This window comes from Pipra filicauda, unplaced genomic scaffold (genome assembly GCF_003945595.2).
Source record: "Pipra filicauda isolate LSUMZ 115617 unplaced genomic scaffold, ASM394559v2 scaffold211_size2331000_pilon, whole genome shotgun sequence".
NCBI classification, from domain to species: Eukaryota; Metazoa; Chordata; class Aves; order Passeriformes; family Pipridae; genus Pipra; species Pipra filicauda.
The window spans coordinates 412,127-431,800 of NW_024104323.1; the positions used below are offsets into that span (position 1 = coordinate 412,127).

At 62.3% G+C, this 19,674-nt stretch overlaps 1 protein-coding gene across 4 annotated transcripts in view; it reads left to right on the top strand.

Annotated features, from left to right (window-relative positions):
* Nucleotides 1-19,674, top strand: part of ABR (ABR activator of RhoGEF and GTPase) — a 39,335-nt gene that overhangs the window by 17,257 nt on the left and 2,404 nt on the right. For 3 of the 4 annotated variants that reach the window (XM_027744175.2, XM_027744182.2, XM_027744191.2), the window contains 20 exons: nucleotides 1,601-1,705; nucleotides 2,148-2,333; nucleotides 2,769-2,876; nucleotides 3,577-3,637; nucleotides 5,854-5,906; nucleotides 6,068-6,208; nucleotides 6,551-6,672; nucleotides 6,789-6,954; nucleotides 7,068-7,190; nucleotides 7,265-7,340; nucleotides 7,491-7,595; nucleotides 8,008-8,082; nucleotides 8,220-8,317; nucleotides 8,430-8,561; nucleotides 16,198-16,257; nucleotides 16,353-16,462; nucleotides 16,745-16,884; nucleotides 17,372-17,506; nucleotides 17,770-17,875; nucleotides 19,460-19,607. In XM_027744175.2, coding sequence (XP_027599976.1) covers nucleotides 1,601-1,705; nucleotides 2,148-2,333; nucleotides 2,769-2,876; nucleotides 3,577-3,637; nucleotides 5,854-5,906; nucleotides 6,068-6,208; nucleotides 6,551-6,672; nucleotides 6,789-6,954; nucleotides 7,068-7,190; nucleotides 7,265-7,340; nucleotides 7,491-7,595; nucleotides 8,008-8,082; nucleotides 8,220-8,317; nucleotides 8,430-8,561; nucleotides 16,198-16,257; nucleotides 16,353-16,462; nucleotides 16,745-16,884; nucleotides 17,372-17,506; nucleotides 17,770-17,875; nucleotides 19,460-19,607 — 2,250 coding nt within the window. Of the gene's footprint in view, nucleotides 1-1,600; nucleotides 1,706-2,147; nucleotides 2,334-2,768; nucleotides 2,877-3,576; nucleotides 3,638-5,853; nucleotides 5,907-6,067; nucleotides 6,209-6,550; nucleotides 6,673-6,788; nucleotides 6,955-7,067; nucleotides 7,191-7,264; nucleotides 7,341-7,490; nucleotides 7,596-8,007; nucleotides 8,083-8,219; nucleotides 8,318-8,429; nucleotides 8,562-11,360; nucleotides 11,971-16,197; nucleotides 16,258-16,352; nucleotides 16,463-16,744; nucleotides 16,885-17,371; nucleotides 17,507-17,769; nucleotides 17,876-19,459; nucleotides 19,608-19,674 lie in introns of those variants that run through there. The other variant, XM_027744198.2, reaches the window with a different exon arrangement.

The window sequence follows — 19,674 nt, forward strand, 5'->3', positions numbered from 1 at the left end:
GCAGCTCCTGGGTCGATGTGGCGGGTGCTGGTGGAGGGCAGAGCTGGGGGGCAGCGGGAGCATCACTTCAGCCCCACCACGCCCCCAGGACTACCTGTGGCCGGGGCAGGGGGCAGGGCTGTGCCAGGGATCGGGTGCAAAGGGCTCAGAGTGGGGTTACCACCCAGTCATCCTCCTAGGGGGAAGTAGGGCCACGCATGCTGCTGGAGGGGCTGTGTGGCTCAGCTGGATACTCTGGAAGGGGCTGGTTAACACTGTGCCCCACCACACGGCCACCAGCAGCACCTAAACAGTCCCAAACCCTGGAGCTGGGGTGACCCCTGTGCTGGCAGGTGCAACCCAGCACCCTTCTCATGCCCACCCTGCCAGGGGTGCCTGGGTGCTGGAGGAGGGCTCTGCCCCTGCTCTCCCTGGGGTCTCCTGCATGGGGCAGCCATAGGACCCTGATTAAGGGTTGCTCCTCTGGGTCATGGGGGTCCGGTTGGCATCGTCCTCGTGGGGAGCTGTGGGCCCCAGGCGTGGGTGGGCCCCTTATCTCCTGAGCTCCTGCGCAGGGCCCAGGCTGGGGGAAGCAGGAAGAGCCCGTGACTAATATGTGGCAAAGAGCCCACGAACTCCCAGTGAATAAAAGTGGCCGCCCTGTGCACCCTCCTGCTGCACCAGTCACTGTGGCCCAGCCTTAATGGTGCATCCTGGCAGGTTGGGCACCCTGGTTGGCACAGCAGCCCCCAGGGCCAGCTGATGGACACTAAGAGTGGGACAGGGAGGTGCTGCTCCACAGCCATGCCCACTTCGGGGCTGTGCCCCTCTGGTGTTTGCAGCTGTCACCTCTCCTGGCACAACGACCAGGGCTGGTGTGGGCAGAGGTGAGGCAGGACCAATATCCCCCTCAGACCATTCTGAATGGCTGATGGCCCAGAGTGACTGATGCCCCCATGGCTGTGCTTGGCTCCTGTTTGGGTGGCAAAAGCCTGGTCCTCAAGTGTGATTTTTAAGGGGGGGAGACTAAAGCATGACAGGATGGTCCAGGGGCTGGGGCACCCATGTCTGGACACTGGGAGAGCCTCACTGAGGGTCACAGAGCCCCCCAGCCCAGCCATCTCCCTGCCATGAGAGTCATGCCACCAGAGCATCAGTGTTGCAGCAGATCTGGGTGCTGGGAGCTGCCCCAGTGCCACCAGGCAGTGACTGCTGGGGTGGCACTTTCCTGGGAAAACCTCAGCCGAGGGAAAGGGTGGTGCCAGATCACGTGGCAGCACCATCCACGCCAAGCATGATTTCACTGGGCGTCTCTGGACTCTGCCCTGGGAGAGTCCTGCCATGCTGTGCGCCATCCTGGAGCGCTGCCAGCCGTGCCGGGCTCCTGGCCAGCCAGGAGCAGGGAGGGGAGAGAAGCCAGCACAGCTCGTGGCTTCCCAGCTGGCTCCAGCTGGGCTCTGCTGCCCCTCGGGCACATGCCTGGGCCCTCCACGGAGCTTTCCCAGCACTGGCAGGGACATGTGCCCATGTGGGGATGCCAGGGATGGGTTGGTGGGATAGGGTGTTTGTCTCTTCCTGTGCCACTTGGTGGCTCAGCCAGGCTCCTTGCTGTGTTCCATAGGGCGAGCGAGAGGCTGGCAAAGGCCTGGAGATGCGGAAGCTGGTGCTCTCGGGTTTCCTGGCCAGTGAGGAGATCTACATCAACCAGCTGGAGGCCCTCTTGTTGGTGAGCACAGCCCCCAGACTGGACAGCCCCTCCAGGGATGGTCCCCAGCAGGCGTGGGTGGATGGATGGATGGATGAAGTAATTTCTTCCTGGACAGCTTTCCCCAGGCAGGTCTGGCCTGGGTGCTGCCTGAGTGGGGGCAAAGCTTCAGGAGCCACACTGGAGCCAGCCTTGCTGCCCCATCTCGCCTTCCCTGCTGCCCATTGGGGAGGTATTTATAGCCCTGCTTCCTCTTGTGGACTCGCTGACCTTCGTGGCCGAGAAACGGCTGCACAGTGCGGGGTCACCACCATCGGGAAGTCTGCGGGGATGCACAAGCCCAGAGTACCCCTTGGTGCAGCTGCTGGCTGGGACCTGTCCTGGGCAGCCCTTGCTGCTGACTCAGATCCTCCTCGTCCCCTCCCAGCCCTCATCTTAAATGCTCTCCCTTCTCCTTCGGCAGCCCATGAAGCCACTGAAGGCCACGGCCACCACGTCGCAGCCTGTCCTCACCCTGCAGCAGATCGAGACGATTTTCTACAAGATCCAGGACATCTATGAGATCCACAAGGAGTTCTATGACAGCCTGTGCCCAAAGGTGCAGCAGTGGGACAGCAACGTCACCATGGGCCACCTCTTCCAGAAGCTGGTATGCACCTTCCTCTCCACTTGGAAGAGAAGGAGAGCCGGGTCCTGCTGCTGCTTTGGATGTACAGTGGGAGCATGGGCTGTGCCCATGGGTACTGTGGCCATGCTGGGGAGAGGAGGAGGAGAGGGTGGGTTGAAGGGCAGTAGGAAGCAGTTGTCGCTTCAGCTTCTACTCTCTAGGCACTTGTTATCTCTCTGTGGGATTTTGGAGCTTTGTGGGGGCACAGGACTGGACAGGAGCCCCACCGTCCTGCCCTGGGCAAGAGCTTTCCCTGCAGAGCCAAATGTGTGGCTGCCCAGATGGCTGTGGTGTGGCAGTGTCCTGCCAGGAGGGGACAACTCTGGACAGAGTGCCCTCAGGGGCTGCCAGGCTCCTTTTGCTGCAGGGGGGCTTCAGCATCCTGCTGGGTGCCCGGCTAACCCCCGCTCCCCGCAGGCCAGCCAGCTGGGCGTCTACAAGGCCTTTGTGGATAACTATAAAATCGCCCTGGAGACGGCAGAGAAGTGCAGCCAGAGCAACTACCAGTTCCAGAAGATCTCTGAGGTAAGCTGGGATAGGGCTGTGCCAGTGGGACAGGGGTGTTCCCCAGGGTGTCCTAGGACAGGGCAGAGAATGCTATTCCTGTGGCTGAGCTGACTGCGACTGCCCTGTGGAGATGCTCTCCCTGCCCTGGGGACTCCCAGTGACTGTCCCCAAGGGCTGAGCCAGCGGTGGCTCTGCTGGGGGCTTGTGATCTCTGGGCGTTGCAGGAGTTTGTCCCTCACCTTGTGCAAGCTCAGGTTGGGCTCAGCCCTCGCTGTCACCGTGTCAGGGGTGCCAGGGCAGCCTGCACCAGCTCGCCCCATCCAGTGACCGTGGGTGCTGGGCACCTGTGGCTCATCTCCTGTCTCCTGCTGGCTGCAGCTCCGTGCCTGGCTCCCCTATAGAAACAGAGACCTCCGTGACTGCAACGGCTCCCTGCTCTTTCCAGCCCCTCCACAGCAGAGCTGTTCATCTGGGTGGGATCACCACCACATCATCCCAACTGCTGGGCACAGCCAGAGCTGCTCCCAGCCAGGCAGCATCCTGTACAGCCCACACCTCCACCCAGCACCCACGTGTGGCCCCCAGCGTGGCCAGGCTGGGGCTGGGGAGAAATATCAGGATGCAGAAAGGGTTGGGGGGACCCCATGATCTTGAGCAATGACCTTACCCCCACCCCCAGCCCCCCGCGGGCTGCACTGATGGCCCTTTCCTTCCCTAGGAGCTGAAGGTGAAGGGCCCCAAGGACTCGAAGGAGAGCCACACGTCCGTCACCATGGAGGGTACGGCGGGCGCGGGGAGGGGGACGCAGCCTTTTGTCCGCCCGCGGGACCGGCGGGGATGAATTACCGAGCAGGAATTACTGAGCAGGAATTACCGAGCAGGAATTACCGAGCGGCTCCCGCGAGCGGAGCCCTTTGTGCGCCCGTGTGCGGAGCCGGCGAGAAGGGCGGAGGGGGTGGGGGGTGTCGCAGCTCTTTAGGATGCTGTGGGCGTGCAGCAGCCCCCCACCCCCTGCCCACCCCTCCTCCCCGCCCGCCGGCCGTGCCCAGAGCCGTGCGGAGGGGCCGGTGCTGTGTCGCAGCCGGGCTGAGCTGCTGCGGGGCGGCAGCGATGGCTGCGCGGAGACGGGGCTGCCATGGAAATCCTCGTCATTGTCCGGCTCTGCTGTAACTGCACCTATGGTGAGGCGAGGGGGACGGCTCCGAATTGGGGGTGCCGCTGGGGAGCGATGCTGGGGGATGCTGGCCAGGGGCTGGCTGTGCTTGCCCGGGGCGGGGGGCTGGAGGCTGCGTCGTGCTCTGCAGCCTGAAGTTGGGAGCGTCTTTGTTCCAGGCTGGATTGAATCATCTTGGCTCCGGCACACGCGGCCACGCGCTCGCCGTGCCCGCCGGGCAGGGGCTCGTGCCGACAGCGGGATAGAGGAGCTTGGATGGGCGGGGGCATCCTGGGCTGGGGGGATCCCCCCTTGCCTGAGCTGTGCCGCGCGGATGGGAATAGGGAGGGGTTCCCATTTGCCTGCCGGAGGCTGTGAGCGTCGCGGGGCTGGAATGTCCGTCTCTCCGTGGCTGGGAGGAGAGGCGCCGGGCACCCCTGCCTGCTGCTGCCCGTGTCTGGGTCCCAGGCTGGCGGGACTGTGTCGGCTCCTCCGTTGAGCCGGGATAGCCCCTCCCAGTGCCCCCCAGTGCTCTGAGTGTGCCTGTAGCGATGGCAGCGCGAGGGTCCATCCTACCCCTGGGTGTAGGGTGGTGGAAAGGAGGGACGCCTTGCCTGTCCCCCTCTATCCCAGAGCAGGATTCTTGCTGGCTGTTGCAGGGAGTGGGGCTCTGGCTTTGCCCGCTGGCGCAGAGTTGTGGGAGATGCAGCCTCTGTTTAGGGTCCAGGCTGGCATCCTCACCTCCTGAGCAGAGACCCCCAGTTCACCAGGATGGGGATCCCTCTCTGAGGACTGGGCATCACAAGGCAGCACCCTCTGGTGTAAAGGGGGTGGGAGCCCCCCACAACTCAGCACAGGGTGAGGAGGTGGCAGCTTTTCTTCCTTTCCCACGGCTCGAAACTTGGCCCCTCTTGGCACTGGCAGTTTGGGGAAGTGCTCCAAAGTGAAGGGAAAACCCAGAGGCATTGGCCTGTCTGGAACCAGCCTGAGGAAACACACTAGTGGCCAGGCATGGGGAGCAGCACTGTGAGTGGGCTCTGTGCCTTTGCCTGCCCAAAGAGTCAGGGAGGAGAAGGAGGGTCTGGCTGCTTCCAGTGAAATGTGCCTCTGAAGAGCCTCCAGGGCTGGTTTCCTGCTGGGAGGTTGCATGGCAGGAGAAAGGGGGTGTCTGTGCCCCATGTTTGAAGCAGTTCTGCTGCCCTGCCCCAGATGGAACTTCACCTCCCATGCAGTCATGGGAGGCTGTGGGGAGGGGACACAGGGCAGTGGCACTGGGATGATGCCTTGGCCCAGGCATTCTCTGTAGGTGGGGGTTTTGCTGCTGCTGAAGCAGCCTGGGTTCCCCTGGCACCCAGGGCTGGCTGGGGTGGTGGGTACAGGGTGTCCCATGGGGTGGCAGAGCGGGCAGAGCAGGGATAGGACCCACTGCTGAGCCAAAAGGGAAACTGAAAAAGCTGCTGTGGGTGACGAGCAGCTCTTCCGCTCCACAGCCACCACCGGTGTTGGTGCACCACGCACGGGGGGGTCCTTTGCCATGGTGGGGTGGGGGATGTGCTGACACAGTTGTGGTGGGACATCCCATCCAGCAGTCAGGGTGGAGTGGTGTCACCGTGGCTGTGACCACATACCAGCCTGGCCGTGGTTCCCCATGCCCCCAGCACAGCAGGGAGCGGGGCACTGGTGGCTCAGCACTGCCCCTGGCAGTGACATGATGGTCCAGCTGCTGCTGGCTCCCTGCAGAACAGATCCCAGATGGTCACCCAGGGCTCTGTGCAGACCAGGGTGGGAGAGGGGCCAGGGCTCCGGGAGGGGTGGCTGTTGACACCTTCTCTCTCCCCTCAGCACTGCTGTATAAACCCATCGACCGGGTGACGCGGAGCACCCTCGTCCTGCACGTGAGTGTGACACCAGTCCTGGGGTAGGGGTGTGACACCAGTCCTGGCGTGGGAGGCTCTGTCTCTGTTGCTCCGGGGGACCTGCAGCCATGGGGAGTGCTGATGGGGGTTCGCCAGGGTGGGTGCTCTCCAGCTGCTCACCTGTGCCTGTCCCCTTCCAGGACCTCCTCAAGCACACCCCAGCCGACCACCCTGACTACCCACTGCTCCAGGACGCCCTCCGCATCTCGCAGAACTTCCTGTCCAGCATCAATGAGGACATCGATCCCCGGAGGACAGCGGTCACCACCCCCAAGGGCGAGGTGAGCCAGTGGGGTGGGCAGTGGCAGGGCACAGGGTGAGGGCTGAGCCCTCTACCAGCCCCTGGCTGGGCTGGTGTCTCCACTCTGAGGAGCTCCATGGTGCTTGGCCAGGAGATGGAGGGGTTCCTCTAAACCCCCAGAGCAGTTCTGGGTACAATGTTAGGGCTCTACCTGGTCCTTGCTGCTTGCTGGTGCCCTATTGACTCAAAATAGCACCCAGAGGACACGGACCTTCCCATACTCCTGGTGGCTGAGCCACAGAGAGGGACAGGAGCACTCACTCGCACAGTTGGTTGCCCTTTGCTCCCTGCCCGCTCTCAGAGCAGCCCCACTGCCCCACAGACCCGGCAGCTTGTCAAGGATGGCTTCTTGGTGGAGCTGTCGGAGGGCTCGCGGAAGCTGCGGCACGTCTTCCTCTTCACCGACGTGCTGCTCTGTGCCAAGCTGAAGAAGACGGCGGTGGGGTAAGGAGGGTGCTGGGCACAGGGGGAATGTGTCACAATCCTCTGTCCCCCAGTGGGCTGGAGGATGTGCCAGGGAGGGGGTCAGGCATCAGTCAGTATCCGTGCCCTGTCCACAGGAAGCAGCAGCAGTACGACTGCAAGTGGTACGTGCCCCTGGCCGACCTGGTGTTCCCCTCGCCGGAGGAGTCGGAGCACTGCCCGCAGGTCCATGTCATCCCTGACCATGAGCTGGAGGACATGAAGATGAAGATCTCAGCCATCAAGAGCGAGGTGCAGAAGGAGGTGAGAGCAGGGTGTGGGAGCTGCTGCTGGGGTGGGTGCCTTCCTTGGGGTCAGGGATGGGACATGGGGACCAGGGGCACCTGTGAAAGCTCCTCTCTGCTCCCTGTCTGCAGAAAGCCAACAAGGGGCAGAGCCGGGCCATCGAGCGCCTCAAGAAGAAGATGTTTGAGAACGAATTCTGGCTGCTCCTCAACTCGCCCGCCATCCCCTTCCGCATCCACAACCGCAACGGGAAGGTGAGGAGGGTGGGCTGGGGGCCGGGCTCAGCCCTGCCTGCACACAGACTGACACATCCCCCTCTCTCTTACAGAGCTACCTCTTCCTGCTGTCCTCCGACTACGAGCGGTCCGAGTGGAGGGAGGCCATCCAGAAACTGCAGAAAAAGGGTAAGTTTGGGGCTGCTGAGGCCCTCATGGTGTTCCTGGCTCCACCAGGGGCCACAGGGAGGTCCCACAGGATCCCAGCCTGCTGCTTGCCAGTTCCCATGGCCAACGCTGGCTGCATCCCTCTGAAGCTCCTCTCCTGTCCTCTCACAGACCTCCAGGCCTTTGTCCTGAGCTCAGTGGAGCTCCAGGTGCTCACAGGATCCTGCTTCAAGCTACGCACTGTCCACAACATCCCGGTCACCAGCAACAAGGATGGTGAGTATCCACTGGGTCCTGCTGGGAACCGTGGTGTGCAGGGGACAGTTTCCCACCAGGTGGCACTGCTGGAGCAGCGTCGGGTTCCCAGGCAGAGCCATCCCAGCTGCAGCACGAGGCTGCTTTTGGGGTCTCTCCAGAACCCCAGTGGGCTGGGCAGGACCAGAGTGTCCCCAGGGTGAGACCCAGCCAGCACTACTGGGAACCTCCCCCAGGGCTGTCCAGCAGCAGGAGAGCTTGGGATGTCAGCAGGGAATACAGAACTTAGGGACAGCCCTCAAGGGGGCTGGGGACATTTGGATGTCACTGCAGGTACCCAGTACTTCCTGTGGCCAAGGCTGCCTTGGGGACAGCCCTGGGGCACGCGAGGTGTCAGCCGAGCCCTGACACAGCCTCTGCTCTCCCATCATAGATGATGAGTCCCCCGGGCTCTACGGGTTCCTGCACGTCATTGTCCACTCTGCCAAAGGCTTCAAGCAGTCTGCCAGTAAGTGTGGGTGCCCCCCTGCTCCGAGGGGCCGGTGTGATCGGAAGAGTTGGGGTCCAGCATGTGGCCCCGCTCTGTGGTCCCCGGGGAGCTGGTGGGGATGTTCCTCAGGTGCTGAGCAGTGTCTGCTCCCCCAGACCTTTACTGCACGCTGGAGGTGGACTCCTTCGGCTACTTCGTCAGCAAAGCCAAGACCAGGGTTTTCCGGGACACCACGGAGCCGCAGTGGAACGAGGTGAGGGAGGGTGGGATGCAGGCAGGGGATTGCACTCCCTGTTTCCCTTCAACCCCAGTTTTGGAGCTGCTCTGGGGTGCTGGGGTTGAGCCACCCTCACTCTGCACCCCAGGAGTTCGAGATCGAGCTGGAGGGCTCCCAGTCCCTGCGCATCCTCTGCTATGAGAAGTGCTACGACAAGACCAAACTCAACAAGGACAACAATGAAATCGTGGACAAGATCATGGGCAAAGGGCAGATCCAGGTATGTGCTGGGGCTTTTGGGGCATTTTCTTACCCAGCAGTGAACCTCTTGAGGCCAGAGCTGGGAGGGCTGCTCTGGAGTTATGCCTGGGATGAGAGAGTTATGCCTGGCAGCAGGGACAGGACAGGACAGCTCTGCTTTTGGGAACGGGGTACGGGGGATTGTGGGATTGAAGGCAGTGAGGTTGGTGGGCATCAGGGATGTGGATGATGGTCCTGGGGCACAGTGGCTGCAGGAGGAGGTTGAACAAAATGAGGAGTCCTGCAGAGGTGGCAAAGCCAGACCTGCCCCCCAAGATGTGCATCCAGTCCCAGCTGGGCTCAAGTGTTTCCATTCCACTGCCTCCTGTGCTGTGGGCCTGGGGGGCTGTGGAGAGGGGGTTGGCAGCTGCCCCAGAGAGGGCTTTGAGCGTGCAGCCCCCCATCCCTCCCCTGTCCCCCTCTGCCACCATCTGCCTTCCCTGTGCCTCCATCAGCTGCTGTTATAGAAACGGGGGTTTCCAGGGCAACGACTGAGCTGCTTCTGATTGGTGGTTGCCAGGCAGGGAAGGATGGAGGCCTGGGCTGCCCTGAGATGCTCCCAGGTGAGCAGGTCTGGGAGGATGGAGTGAGGGCCAGGCAGCCCCCAGAGCCCTCATTCCCCCAGCACCCACCTTGCCAGGCTGCAGGGATGCCCAGAGCAGCAGAGGATGGTTTGAGATGGGGGTGCCCCTGTGTTTTCCTGGTGGGGACCACCGGGCTGGCTGCCTTCCCAGCTGTGCTGGGGACAGTGTCAGGCTTGGGACACAGCCCTCAACCCCAGGCCACTTCAAAGGGCCCAGTGTGGCTGCCTGCTCCGTGGGAAAGCAACTGAGGGCAGGTCCCAGGGGAGTGGGGAGCAGCATGGAAACTCTGCTGGGAAGGGGATGCTGTGGGGGACAGCACCAGCAGGGTGGGAGATGGGGGCTTGGCTTCACCAGCGGCTTGTTCTTACCTGAAATCACCCATCTGTTGCCCTCCCTCTGGGAAACAAGTGGTGTGAGGGTGGCACTGGGCCAAGCAGGAGGGCCGGGGCAGGGAAGGGGCTCGATGTCCCGCAGGGATCAGTCCAGCTGTGCTCTCGGAAATAGCCTGGATCAACAAACATGAGTCATGCTGGGAGATGCGGGGGTCGGGACAGGGACAGCACAGCTCGTACCCGCTGTGCAGAAGTCGTGGGGATAGGAAGGGAGAGAGAGAAGGCCCTGGGGCTGCTTATCCCAAGGAGGGCCTGGCTGGACGGAGCAGTCTCAGGGTTGGGGCTGTCCTGCTGTCACCCAGAGCCTCAGCTTGGTCTCCTGCCTCAGGGGTGGAGTGGGTGGCAGGGCAGGACAGCTACGAGCAGAATGGGCAGCACTACTTGTGGGTCTGTGGGCTGTGGCCAAACCCCAGTGCTGCCCCCCTGCCCTTTCCCTGAGCTGTTCAGGTAGAGGTGCTGCCCTGGGTGGTCCTTACCCTGTCTGGTCTCTGAGCTCATCATGAGCTGCTGCTGGTTCCAGATACCAGCACTGGCATCTGGAGCTTGGCAAAGGTCCGAGGTGTTTTGGGGGCTGCCAGGATGGCTGCACCCCCCAGCAGCCAGCCCTGTGCCCACTGCCCAGCTCTAATCTGGCCAAGCAGGCACATGGGTTGGTCACAAAAGCAGCTTATCAGCACCATGGACTGGTGGGAGTGGGTCAGTGTGTGAGGGGGTTGCTGCAGCCCCTCTGTGTGGGCAGTGGGGGCCTCCCAAGGCTGCAGAGATGCCATGGGTGGGAGTCACATCCTGCCAGCACAGAGGACATGGCTGGGTCCATGGAGTGGCTGGGGTTGGCACCAACCTCCTCTCAAGCATCCTGGCAATGAGCCCTTAGGGGTCTGCAGTGTGGTGAGCCTTGGACCCCTACCCTGAGCCTTGTCCCTGTTGCTGGTGGAGGGTGGGCACCCTGTGCTGTGCCACTGGCTGTAGGGTGGAAAGGCATGACTCCTGGTTGGCATTAACCCTGTTTAGTTGTTGTTAACCCCGTTTTGTTTGGGGTTTCTAAGGTTGGAATGTGCTGTGGTCGAGGTAGAGCTGCTGTGGGGGGCTTGTGTCCCCTGTGCTGCAGGGCTCAGCCTTGCTCTGAGCTGTCCCAGTTGCTCCCAGCAGCTGGTCTGTGTCTTGTGGGTGCTGGCAGGGGTGTGTGGTGCTGTGGCAGGGTGGCAGACGGATGTTGGGGTGGGCAAAGCAGGCTGTGAGTGCTTGTGCCCATATTGCAGAGGAGAGAGGCTGGGGCGTGTGAGGAAGTGGGCGGTGGGTGCATGAAGGGAGGGTCTCAGGGTGATGGGGCAGCGCTTTTCTCATCCTGTTTGATGCACAGGGGGATGTGGCTGTTGGAGCAGAGTCTGTGTTGTCATGGGCACGGTGCCTGCTGTGCCCTCAGGGAATTACTGCCTGTCTGTCTGTCTGTCCCTGGCAGAGGCTCTGGAGGGGGAGATTTGTGATGTTGGGGCTCCCCAGACCTGCAGGGATCCACGGGGTGACCCATATGGACTCCTGGGGCTGCTGAGGGATGAACTGGGGGTCAGTGCGAGTCCCCCCCAAGCCTGCACCTCCCCATGTTCCTGCCTATCAGGAGAAGCACAGGCAGGGACTCTTCAGGGCTTCCATCCCCCTGCCCACATCACCCCCTGGCAGTGGGGCTGACAAGGGCCAGGGTACTCTGAGGGGCCATGGTGGGTCCCCACCTATCCCTAGGCCTGACAGGAGACCCCAAAAGTCCCATCCCTGTGCCACTTAGTGGGAGCGGGAGAGCCAGCCTGGCTCCTTCTCGGAGCCGGGAATGCTGCAGCCACCAGCGGCGATGCCTCCGGGGCCGCGACTGCCGCTGGCGCTGCGAAGCGGATAACAGGGAAGGGATAACAGCGGATAACGACGGATAACGGCGGCGGGGAGCCCAGTCAGCCCCCCCAGCCTTCCCGAGCGGCGGCGGGCGGCAGGGCGAGAGTTAAACGCGTGGGGGCCGCCGGGGGGGGGGGCTGCCTTTGAGTCACTTCCTCGCAGGGGGAGGGAGGCTTTTGGGGCTGCCGAGCTGCCTCGACAGCCTGGCTCACACCCTGAAGATGAGCCCTGCCCGCTCGCCTCCCCGCCGCCCCAGCCGGGCTCCCCTCGCCGGCCCCCGCTGACCTCCCCCCGTAGCAGAAAGGATGCGGGTGCTCTCCTAACCCAGCCCCGGGCACCTTTCCCGGCCACGCTCGTCTCGCCTGCCCGGAGCCGAATCGCGATGACGGAGGTGCTGGTGCAGCCGGAGGGCAGCCCCGGCCCCGTGGGCGAGCAGCCGGAGCGCGGCGTGGAGGAGCCCGAGGGGAAGCGACCCCCCAACACGGGCGCCCGCCTCTGGGGCAGAGTGCGCAGCAAACTGCTCCGGCAGAAGGTGCTTCTCGGGGGGAAAGGGGGGGAATGGCTGGAGGGGACGGCGCTGGGCTCTGGGTGTCGCTGGGCTCTGTTGTGCATGGATTTTTGGTGGGCAGTTTTGTGGGGTGAGGGGCTCTGCCATGGGGGGCTTGTGGGGAGAGTGAGTGCTGTGTGGTCCGTGCACAGAGCTGTTTGGGTGCTTTGGGAGCTCTTAGATGCAGTTGGCAGCCTGTGAGGTGCTTGTTTTCCTCCTTCCCTGTCCCTCTGTGTGCTGGGGAGCTGGGAGGGCTGAGCTGTTTACACAGAGGGGTCCTGCAGAGGACGGGCAGGGAGTCCCACTGCTCAGCCCCGGGACTTGCCCAGGAGGTAGAGATGCTTGTGGGCTGACCAGGGGTGGGCTCCTGGGGTGCTACAGCACCCGGTGCCTGTGTATCCCCTCTTCCTTGATTTGCGAACCCTCCTCCCGGGTCCGTCCAGGCTTCCCTCAGCTCGCAGCTGTGTCGCAGCCACATCAGCCAGTGCTGCCCGTCTTTGTGGGAGGACAGGGGTGGGCAGGTGAGGGGGACAGCACCCTCACAGGCCGTCCCAAAAGCCCCATGGGAACCCCTGGGGATTTCCCTGCGTGGGGTCCCCCTGTGCAGGGAGATGCTGGCCCGGATCTCAGCTGTGACCACGGGCAGGAGCTGCCTGGGCCCGTGGGGGTTCGGTTTGGCAGCAGCGGGGCCGCCTGTGACGCAGCGGCATTAACCTCGATTCTGTGCTGCTGCTCCCGCAGAGGGATTAAGGGGCAGCGAGGGCTGTGTGGGGAGGCTGCCTGGGGGCTGCCGCCGGCTGTTGCTGGGTCAAAACAAGAAGGGGCTTAGTTTCTCAACCCCACACATCCCCATTGTGGCCGCCAGCTTCCCTGCCGGCTGCTGCCCGGGAGCGCTGGGGCTGCAGAGCAGGATGTGACCCCGGCACGGTCCTGATGTGCCGCGGGCGCTGCTGCTTCTCAGGTCGCCCTCAGATGGGACTGTGAATTGCTACTTTTTGGGGGGCTGTGCTTTGCCACTGGCAGCCTTTGCTGGTGGGGGGCTGCTCTGCCCCACAGCACCGATTGCTCAGAAACTGTCTGTTCCCTGAGGAGGGAGCTGCTGGCCTGGAGGTCTGGTGGGGGAACTGCTTGCTGGAGCCAGGGCGTCCCTGGGTGTTCATGGATGCAGCGCTGATGGGAAGCTGTAGCAGCCCCTCTGGGATCCTGCTCCCCAGGGCTGTGGCAGAGATGACCTGGCGCACTGAGTCACCAGTTTGCTTCCGATTGCTTCACCCCAGGCTGACAGTTGGGTGACCTCATGGGCGTGAGGTGTGAGGAAGGGACATGCCCAGCCTGGCAGCCCCTGCCCTGCTGCAGCAGCCTGGCACTTGGGGCCCTGGAGAAGCCACTATGAGGGCTTGGAGCCCTCCCGGTTCCTTACCTGGGAGCTCTGGGGACCCAGCACTGCCTGGGTCTGTCTTGGCTGCCACTGCCCATGTAGGAACTGTATCCACAGTGCCACAGCCTGGAGGTGTCTTGAGGACAGAATTCCAAGATGTGGCCTCATCCCCTCAAGTCCAGAGTCACCCCATGCACAACACAAGCAGCAGGCAGTGGGGTCAGCACCAGCAGGACCAGGGGTCCCTCTGCCACTGGAACCTCCCCAGGACACACCAAGTGCTGCTGGGCTGCCGGGATGTTCATCACCTGCCATGCTGCCACCTGTTCCTCCTCAACCTGGGGCCTTGTCCTACAAGCAAACACCTTTGGATAATTTGGGAAACCAGAATGATAGCATATCCTTGTGCCAGGAGCAAGGGTTGTTTCACCTCACCATGGATGAGAGCAGCACTGCAGTGGTTGCTGGCTTGGCACAGATACCACCACAGCTGAGAGTGCCTGAGATGCAGGAGGGAGTGGCCTGAGAGGCGCTGGTGAGCTGGCTGAGGTGTTTCCCCAAGCACAGGCTGGTGTTTGAAGCCATCTGACCTGCCCTAGAGGAGCTGACACCTCATCCTGCACAGCGCTGGCACAGAGGCTGCTCCCCAGGGCTCCCAGCCCAGCAGTTCCCCACTGACCTGGGATGTCCCTGCATCATGCTGGAGCAAGGCAGCTCCCTTTGGAGGAGAAGGAGATGGTGGTGGTAGCTGAGATGGGGTATTTGCCAGCGCTGTGTGGGCAGGAGCTGCCTCTGGCTCTGTGGGTGGATGCTCCCATCCATCCTCCCACGCCTGGAGATGAAGCATTGGACGTTGCTTTGCTTCCCTTGGGGATTGGGCAGCGTGGTGGGCTGCCTGCTGTGCAGAGTGCAGGGGGGAAAGGTTAGAGGAGCACCAGGTCCAGGCCACAAACGGTGCCTCAGGGGTGCTCAGGGGCCTACCCCAGCTGCAAGGGAGCTTGGGCTGGTGGGGCCAACAGAAGTAGCCGAAATTTGGGCCATGCTGGCCACTGCAGGGAGCTGGATGGGGATGATTCTGCCCGTCCAGGGGGAAGGGGCTGCGGGGAGGTGATGTGCTCAGGGTAAAGTCTGCGGCACTGGTGGCAGCCAACCTGGCTTTTATTAAAGCTTTCTCCAGAGCCCTGCTAAAACCCTTCCAGATGTGAGCTGCCAGGGCCATTGGGGCCGGAGGGACCTGGGGCATGGGAATGGGGAAGGCGTGTGTGGTGGTTGCAGTTAAAATCGTGTTGCAGAGCAGGGAGGCCCACGGCTCCTGACATGGTTGGGGGGCAAAGGGACTTCGCTTCCGCTGCCATGAGCAGGATGAGAATGTGTGGGGAGAAGGGATGAAAGGCTCTGGGACAGGTGGTGTTGGGTTGGTGTTGGCTGTGGTGGGTGCAGGGGGATCCGGTGCTGCGGATGTGCACAGAGGATCTGGAGCAGAAGGGCTGGAGCTGGCAGTGGTCTGGCTGCAGTCTCGTGATCCTGGTGTCCAGACCTGCTGCAGGGTCCCATGGGAGCCCAGGGCAGCTGCAGCCTTCCTCCTCCTCCTTCCACTCCCCCTGCTGCCGTTCCCAGCAGCCACAGGGCTGGCACAGAGGAAGCAGCGTGGCACTCACTGGGCTCTTCCATGTGCCGGGCTGGGCTTCCATGACCAGAGAGGGCTCTGTGTCAGGAGCCATTCCTGGGCCATGCTGGAGACAGCAGCATTTCTGCCTTGCTGGAGACGACAATGTTTCCCGTGGCACTGTGGTCACTGAGGAGCTGCTCGAGCTCACCACGACACGGGACTGGACATGGGACGATGCCACTGTGCTGGGTCTGTGCTGAGAGCCAGGGCAGCTTGAGCCTGTCCTTGGGACCGTGGGGTCTTGGTGTGCCAGAAGGGACATGAGTGACCCCAGAGTCCCCCCATCATGACATGCAGTGACTTCATGGGCAGGGGAACAGCAGCTCTGTGGCTGCAGCAGCAGCTCTGGACATCTTTGCGCTTGCCCGGAGCATCTCCCAACCCAGCAGCTGTGGGAAACTCCTGTGTCCTTGCAGAGTGACCTCATGTGCTTGGTGTGAGTGTCTCCTGGCAGCTGTGTGCCCCCTGCCCTGGGAGCCCCCGCCAGCTCCTACATCCCATCCCCTTCCCCAAGGGGACATTAGTGCCGGGCTCTGCCCTGCTGCCCGCCCTGTGCATTACAGGGATCGATGGGTGGGCCGGGTCGATACCACCAGCTGGGGACCAAAAAGCCCCAAAAGGCAACTGCACCCGTCTCTGCCCAGCCCTGGGGCCTGGAACCCACCATAGCATGTGCTGGGGCCTTGGGAATGCCGGCACCTCTTCGCAGCAGCCGGGTGCCGGGGCAGCGTCACCGAGTCCCCCGCTAGCCCCAAAGCCAGAAATAGCGGAGCCTGTCATTCCCAGGGGTTATAAATAGCCTTGGCTATGGGGAGATGTTGTTTTTCTGCATGGAAAACGCTGCCCTAGTTCTGTTTCATCTGTTTCTGCCGCTAGAAATAGTCCTAATTTCTTGGAAATTTCTTGTTGCTCGGGTGTGTGTTAAAGCACTGCCTCGCAGGGGCTCCAGGGAGAGCAGGATGGGGAGGCTGAGCCCACCTGGCTTCAGGGCTTGGCCAGAGAAACCCCAGAGGGGAATCTCTCCATCCTCTTGTCATGAGCAGCATGTTGCCCAGGAAGAGCATGTCCTGTGCCCTACACCATCTGTGGATCAAGGGTGTTTGGGGACACTAGGCTGGCATGGGGCTGTGTCCCCGTGGAGCTCACACACCATCTCTCCTTGCAGCTGGACCCTCAGGCCGTGCAGACGAAAAACTGGCACATGGATGTGATTGAGATGAATGGGGTAAGTGGGGCTGGGGGACCCAAGCCCCTCTCTGGGATTGCAGCCCCTTACCCATGCCTTCATGCCAGCCAGGACTCACCCCCTGTCTCCCACAGATCAAGGTGGAGTTCTCCATGAAGTTCACAAGCAGGGACATGAGCCTGAAGAGGACCCCATCCAAAAAGCAGACCGGTGTCTTCGGGGTCAAAATCAGCGTCGTGACAAAGTAAATGCAGGGCTGGGTGGGCTGATGTGCTTTGGTCCCTGTGGGTTTGGGGTTGCACCAGGTCCCCTTGCTCCATCCTTGCACCCTGTTGTCCCCTTGCTCCCACCAACACCGGGGAGCTCAGCTTTTGCTCTCTGCTGGGGACTTGCCCATTCCCTTCACCACCCCCATCCTTCCCGCCCAGCAGGCCCATCCTGCCCCTGGCCCAGGGTTTGCAGGGCTGGGCCGATCGCTGTGGGGTCCCCTGGGAATCTTTGCTCACGGATCTGCTTCCCGAGCCAGGCGCGAGCGCTCCAAGGTGCCTTACATCGTGCGCCAGTGCATCGAGGAGGTGGAGAAGAGGGGCATCGAGGAGGTCGGCATCTACAGGATCTCTGGCGTTGCCACTGACATCCAGGCCTTGAAAGCTGTCTTTGATGCAAGTGAGTGTCCTGGGGGAACATCTGCCCTTTGTGCCCTGTTCCCGTGGGAGGGTTCACAGGCACTGAGACCCCCCTGCCCTGCAAGCTCAGGGTCTGGTTATCACATTGCACATGGTCAAAATGTGCTGCTGGGCCCGGGGAGGGGCTGGGCATGAGGAGGAGGGTGTTGCTGGGAAAGCAAAAACCCACAGATCCCAGCCCTTGTTTGTGCCTTGATGCCTCTGAGCTACCGCCGCTCCTGGCTGGCTCCTGGGAGACACTGAGTCAGGGAAATGTTGCACATGGACTTGCAAATTGTTCCGTGTCCTGTTGCCCAGCCAGGCGGGAACCACTCGGGTTTTTCCCAGCCTCAGCCTGGCTAAAGGGGCTGTGAACCCAGCAGTGCTATCCCTGCCCTCCAGCTGGCAGCCTGCCTGGAGAGCTGGAGTGATGAGACCCAGAGGGGAAGGAGGGCAGGAGGCATCACGTGTGGGTGCTCTCTGGACAGATAACAAGGACATCCTGGTCATGCTGAGTGACATGGACATCAATGCCATCGCTGGCACGCTGAAGCTGTACTTCCGTGAGCTGCCCGAGCCCCTCCTCACTGACAGACTCTACCCCGCCTTCATGGAGGGGATTGGTAAGGCCTTGGGGATGGGGAAGGGGTTGGTGTCCGAACGTGGCTCTGTTTAGCATTGCCTGCTCTGGGCTGGAAGACTCCCAAGGGTCCTTCCCAGCTCGACCCACTCAGTCCTGGCTTGTTCTTGCTGGCTCCAGGCCAGCTCAGGGCTCGTGGTGCTGCTCCCCAGTGCCCACACACTGACTGCTGGGGGGCATCTGGCCATGGTGGGTCCTGCTGCTGCACCAGACCCTGTCCTGAGCCTTCTCCCTCCTTGTCTACAGCCCTCTCAGATCCTGCTGCCAAGGAGAACTGCATGATGCACCTTCTCCGCTCTCTGCCTGACCCCAACCTCATCACCTTCCTCTTCCTGCTGGAGCACTTGAAAAGGTAACGGCTCAGGGGCTGCCTGGGGCCCGTGGGAGGTGCAGGATGGGTCTGTCTCACTGCTTTGCTGTGGGGATGGGACATGAAAGGAGTTAGAGCTGCTGTTTGATTCCTGTGCTGCCTGCACAGGCTGGTCCCAAACTGGAAGCAGATGGTGCAGTGCTGGTGCAGAGCAGGGCTGTGGGCAGCAACCTGGGCCAGCAACAGCAGCTCGGTGTTGGGCAGGCATGGAGGGTCCCTTCCCTCTCCCTGCCCCTCCAAGAGGGTGCAGCCCCAGGTGTGTCCCACCTGCCCCATCTCTCTGGGCTCTGGCATATTCACCAGGGTCCTGGCCAGGCTGCAGCCTGTTCAGACCCTTTGGCTGATGTCAGTGTTGGTTTTCCACATCTCTCTGTGGGTCCCGTAGGATGCTGGAGGGATTCTGGAGCTGTTCTGCCCCCCAGAGCAGCCCCTGGTGCCCCTGGGGCCTGTGCTGCCCCTGGCCACTGATGTGGGTCAGCTCTGCAAGGAGCACATGTCCTCTGGCAACATGCAACTCTTGGCTGCTGCAGCCGGTGTGCAGCTGGTTGGGTGAGCTCTGTGGGGAGCAGCTGGCCTTGGCACAGGACAGGGAATCAATTGGGAGCAGTGCAGTGTCCCCCTGAGCGGGAAAGCAGTGCTGTGTCCCTTGCCACCTGTCCAGCAGTAGCCCTTGCAAAACAAGGTGCAATAATCCGTCACCTGTCAGCAATGGGTGGCCAAGACCCAGAGACAGTCAGCTCTGGGGACACGTCCCAGAGGTGCAGGTGACACCCCGTGAGTGTCAGCAGTGCTTGGGCTTCATCTTGTCCCAGATGAAGCCTATCCAAACCTGGGGATGGGCAGTTCTGGGGGTCACTGGGGGCCTGAAAAATGTGGAGGGCAGCAGAGCAGCACACAGAGCCTGGCCAGAGCTGGCCACGAGCTTGGGACTGGGGCTCACGGCTCATGTTACTTGCATCATGAAGCCTTTTTTTTTTTTTCCCTCTGGTTTGGCTAAAACCAAACAGAAAAAGTGATTGATGGTGGGGGATGGGGAAGGAAAAATCCCTTTCCATCCTGAGAACCGGGCACAGCCAGTTCCCACATCTGCTCCCCTGGCCAGGGCTCAAGCGAGCAGCCTGTGCCGGGGAGCACAGCTGCCTCCTAACATGGCAATGTTGTGGTCCTGCTTCCCTCAATGCTGGCAGGGATCCCACAGGGATCTTGGGGCAGGGAGCCTTGTGGGGAGTGGGTGCAGGGGGCACAGGCTGGTGAGGAGCTCCTGTACCCTGCCGGGCTGGGGAGGGTGGAGGCCCCGCAGCACAGCAGCGAGGGCTCAGCTGCTGCCACATCACACCCGGGGCTCCCGGCCAGGCCCGGCGGCTCCAGAGGAGGCCGTGAAGGGGGCAAAGCTCCCTGCCCTGCACCTGGGTTTTCTGAGGGCTGTAAAGTGCAGTGGCAAGCTAGAGATGCCTCCCTGGGGCTGGGAGAAGGGAGAGCAGCCCTCGCCTCCCACATCACCCCATGGCTGCCCTGCTCCAGAGCAGCGTTAGGGGCTGACACTCCCTCTCTCCCCGTACCCCACAGGGTGGCTGAAAAGGAGCCTATCAACAAAATGTCTCTCCACAATCTGGCCACGGTCTTTGGGCCGACACTGCTGAGACCCTCAGAGGGGGAGAGCAAGGCACACCTCACCTTGGCCTCCGACATCTGGTCCCACGATGTGATGGCCCAGGTAAGAGCAGTGCTGGCAGTGCTGGGTGGGGAATGGAGGGGTTCACCTGCCTGTCTGGGTAGATTTG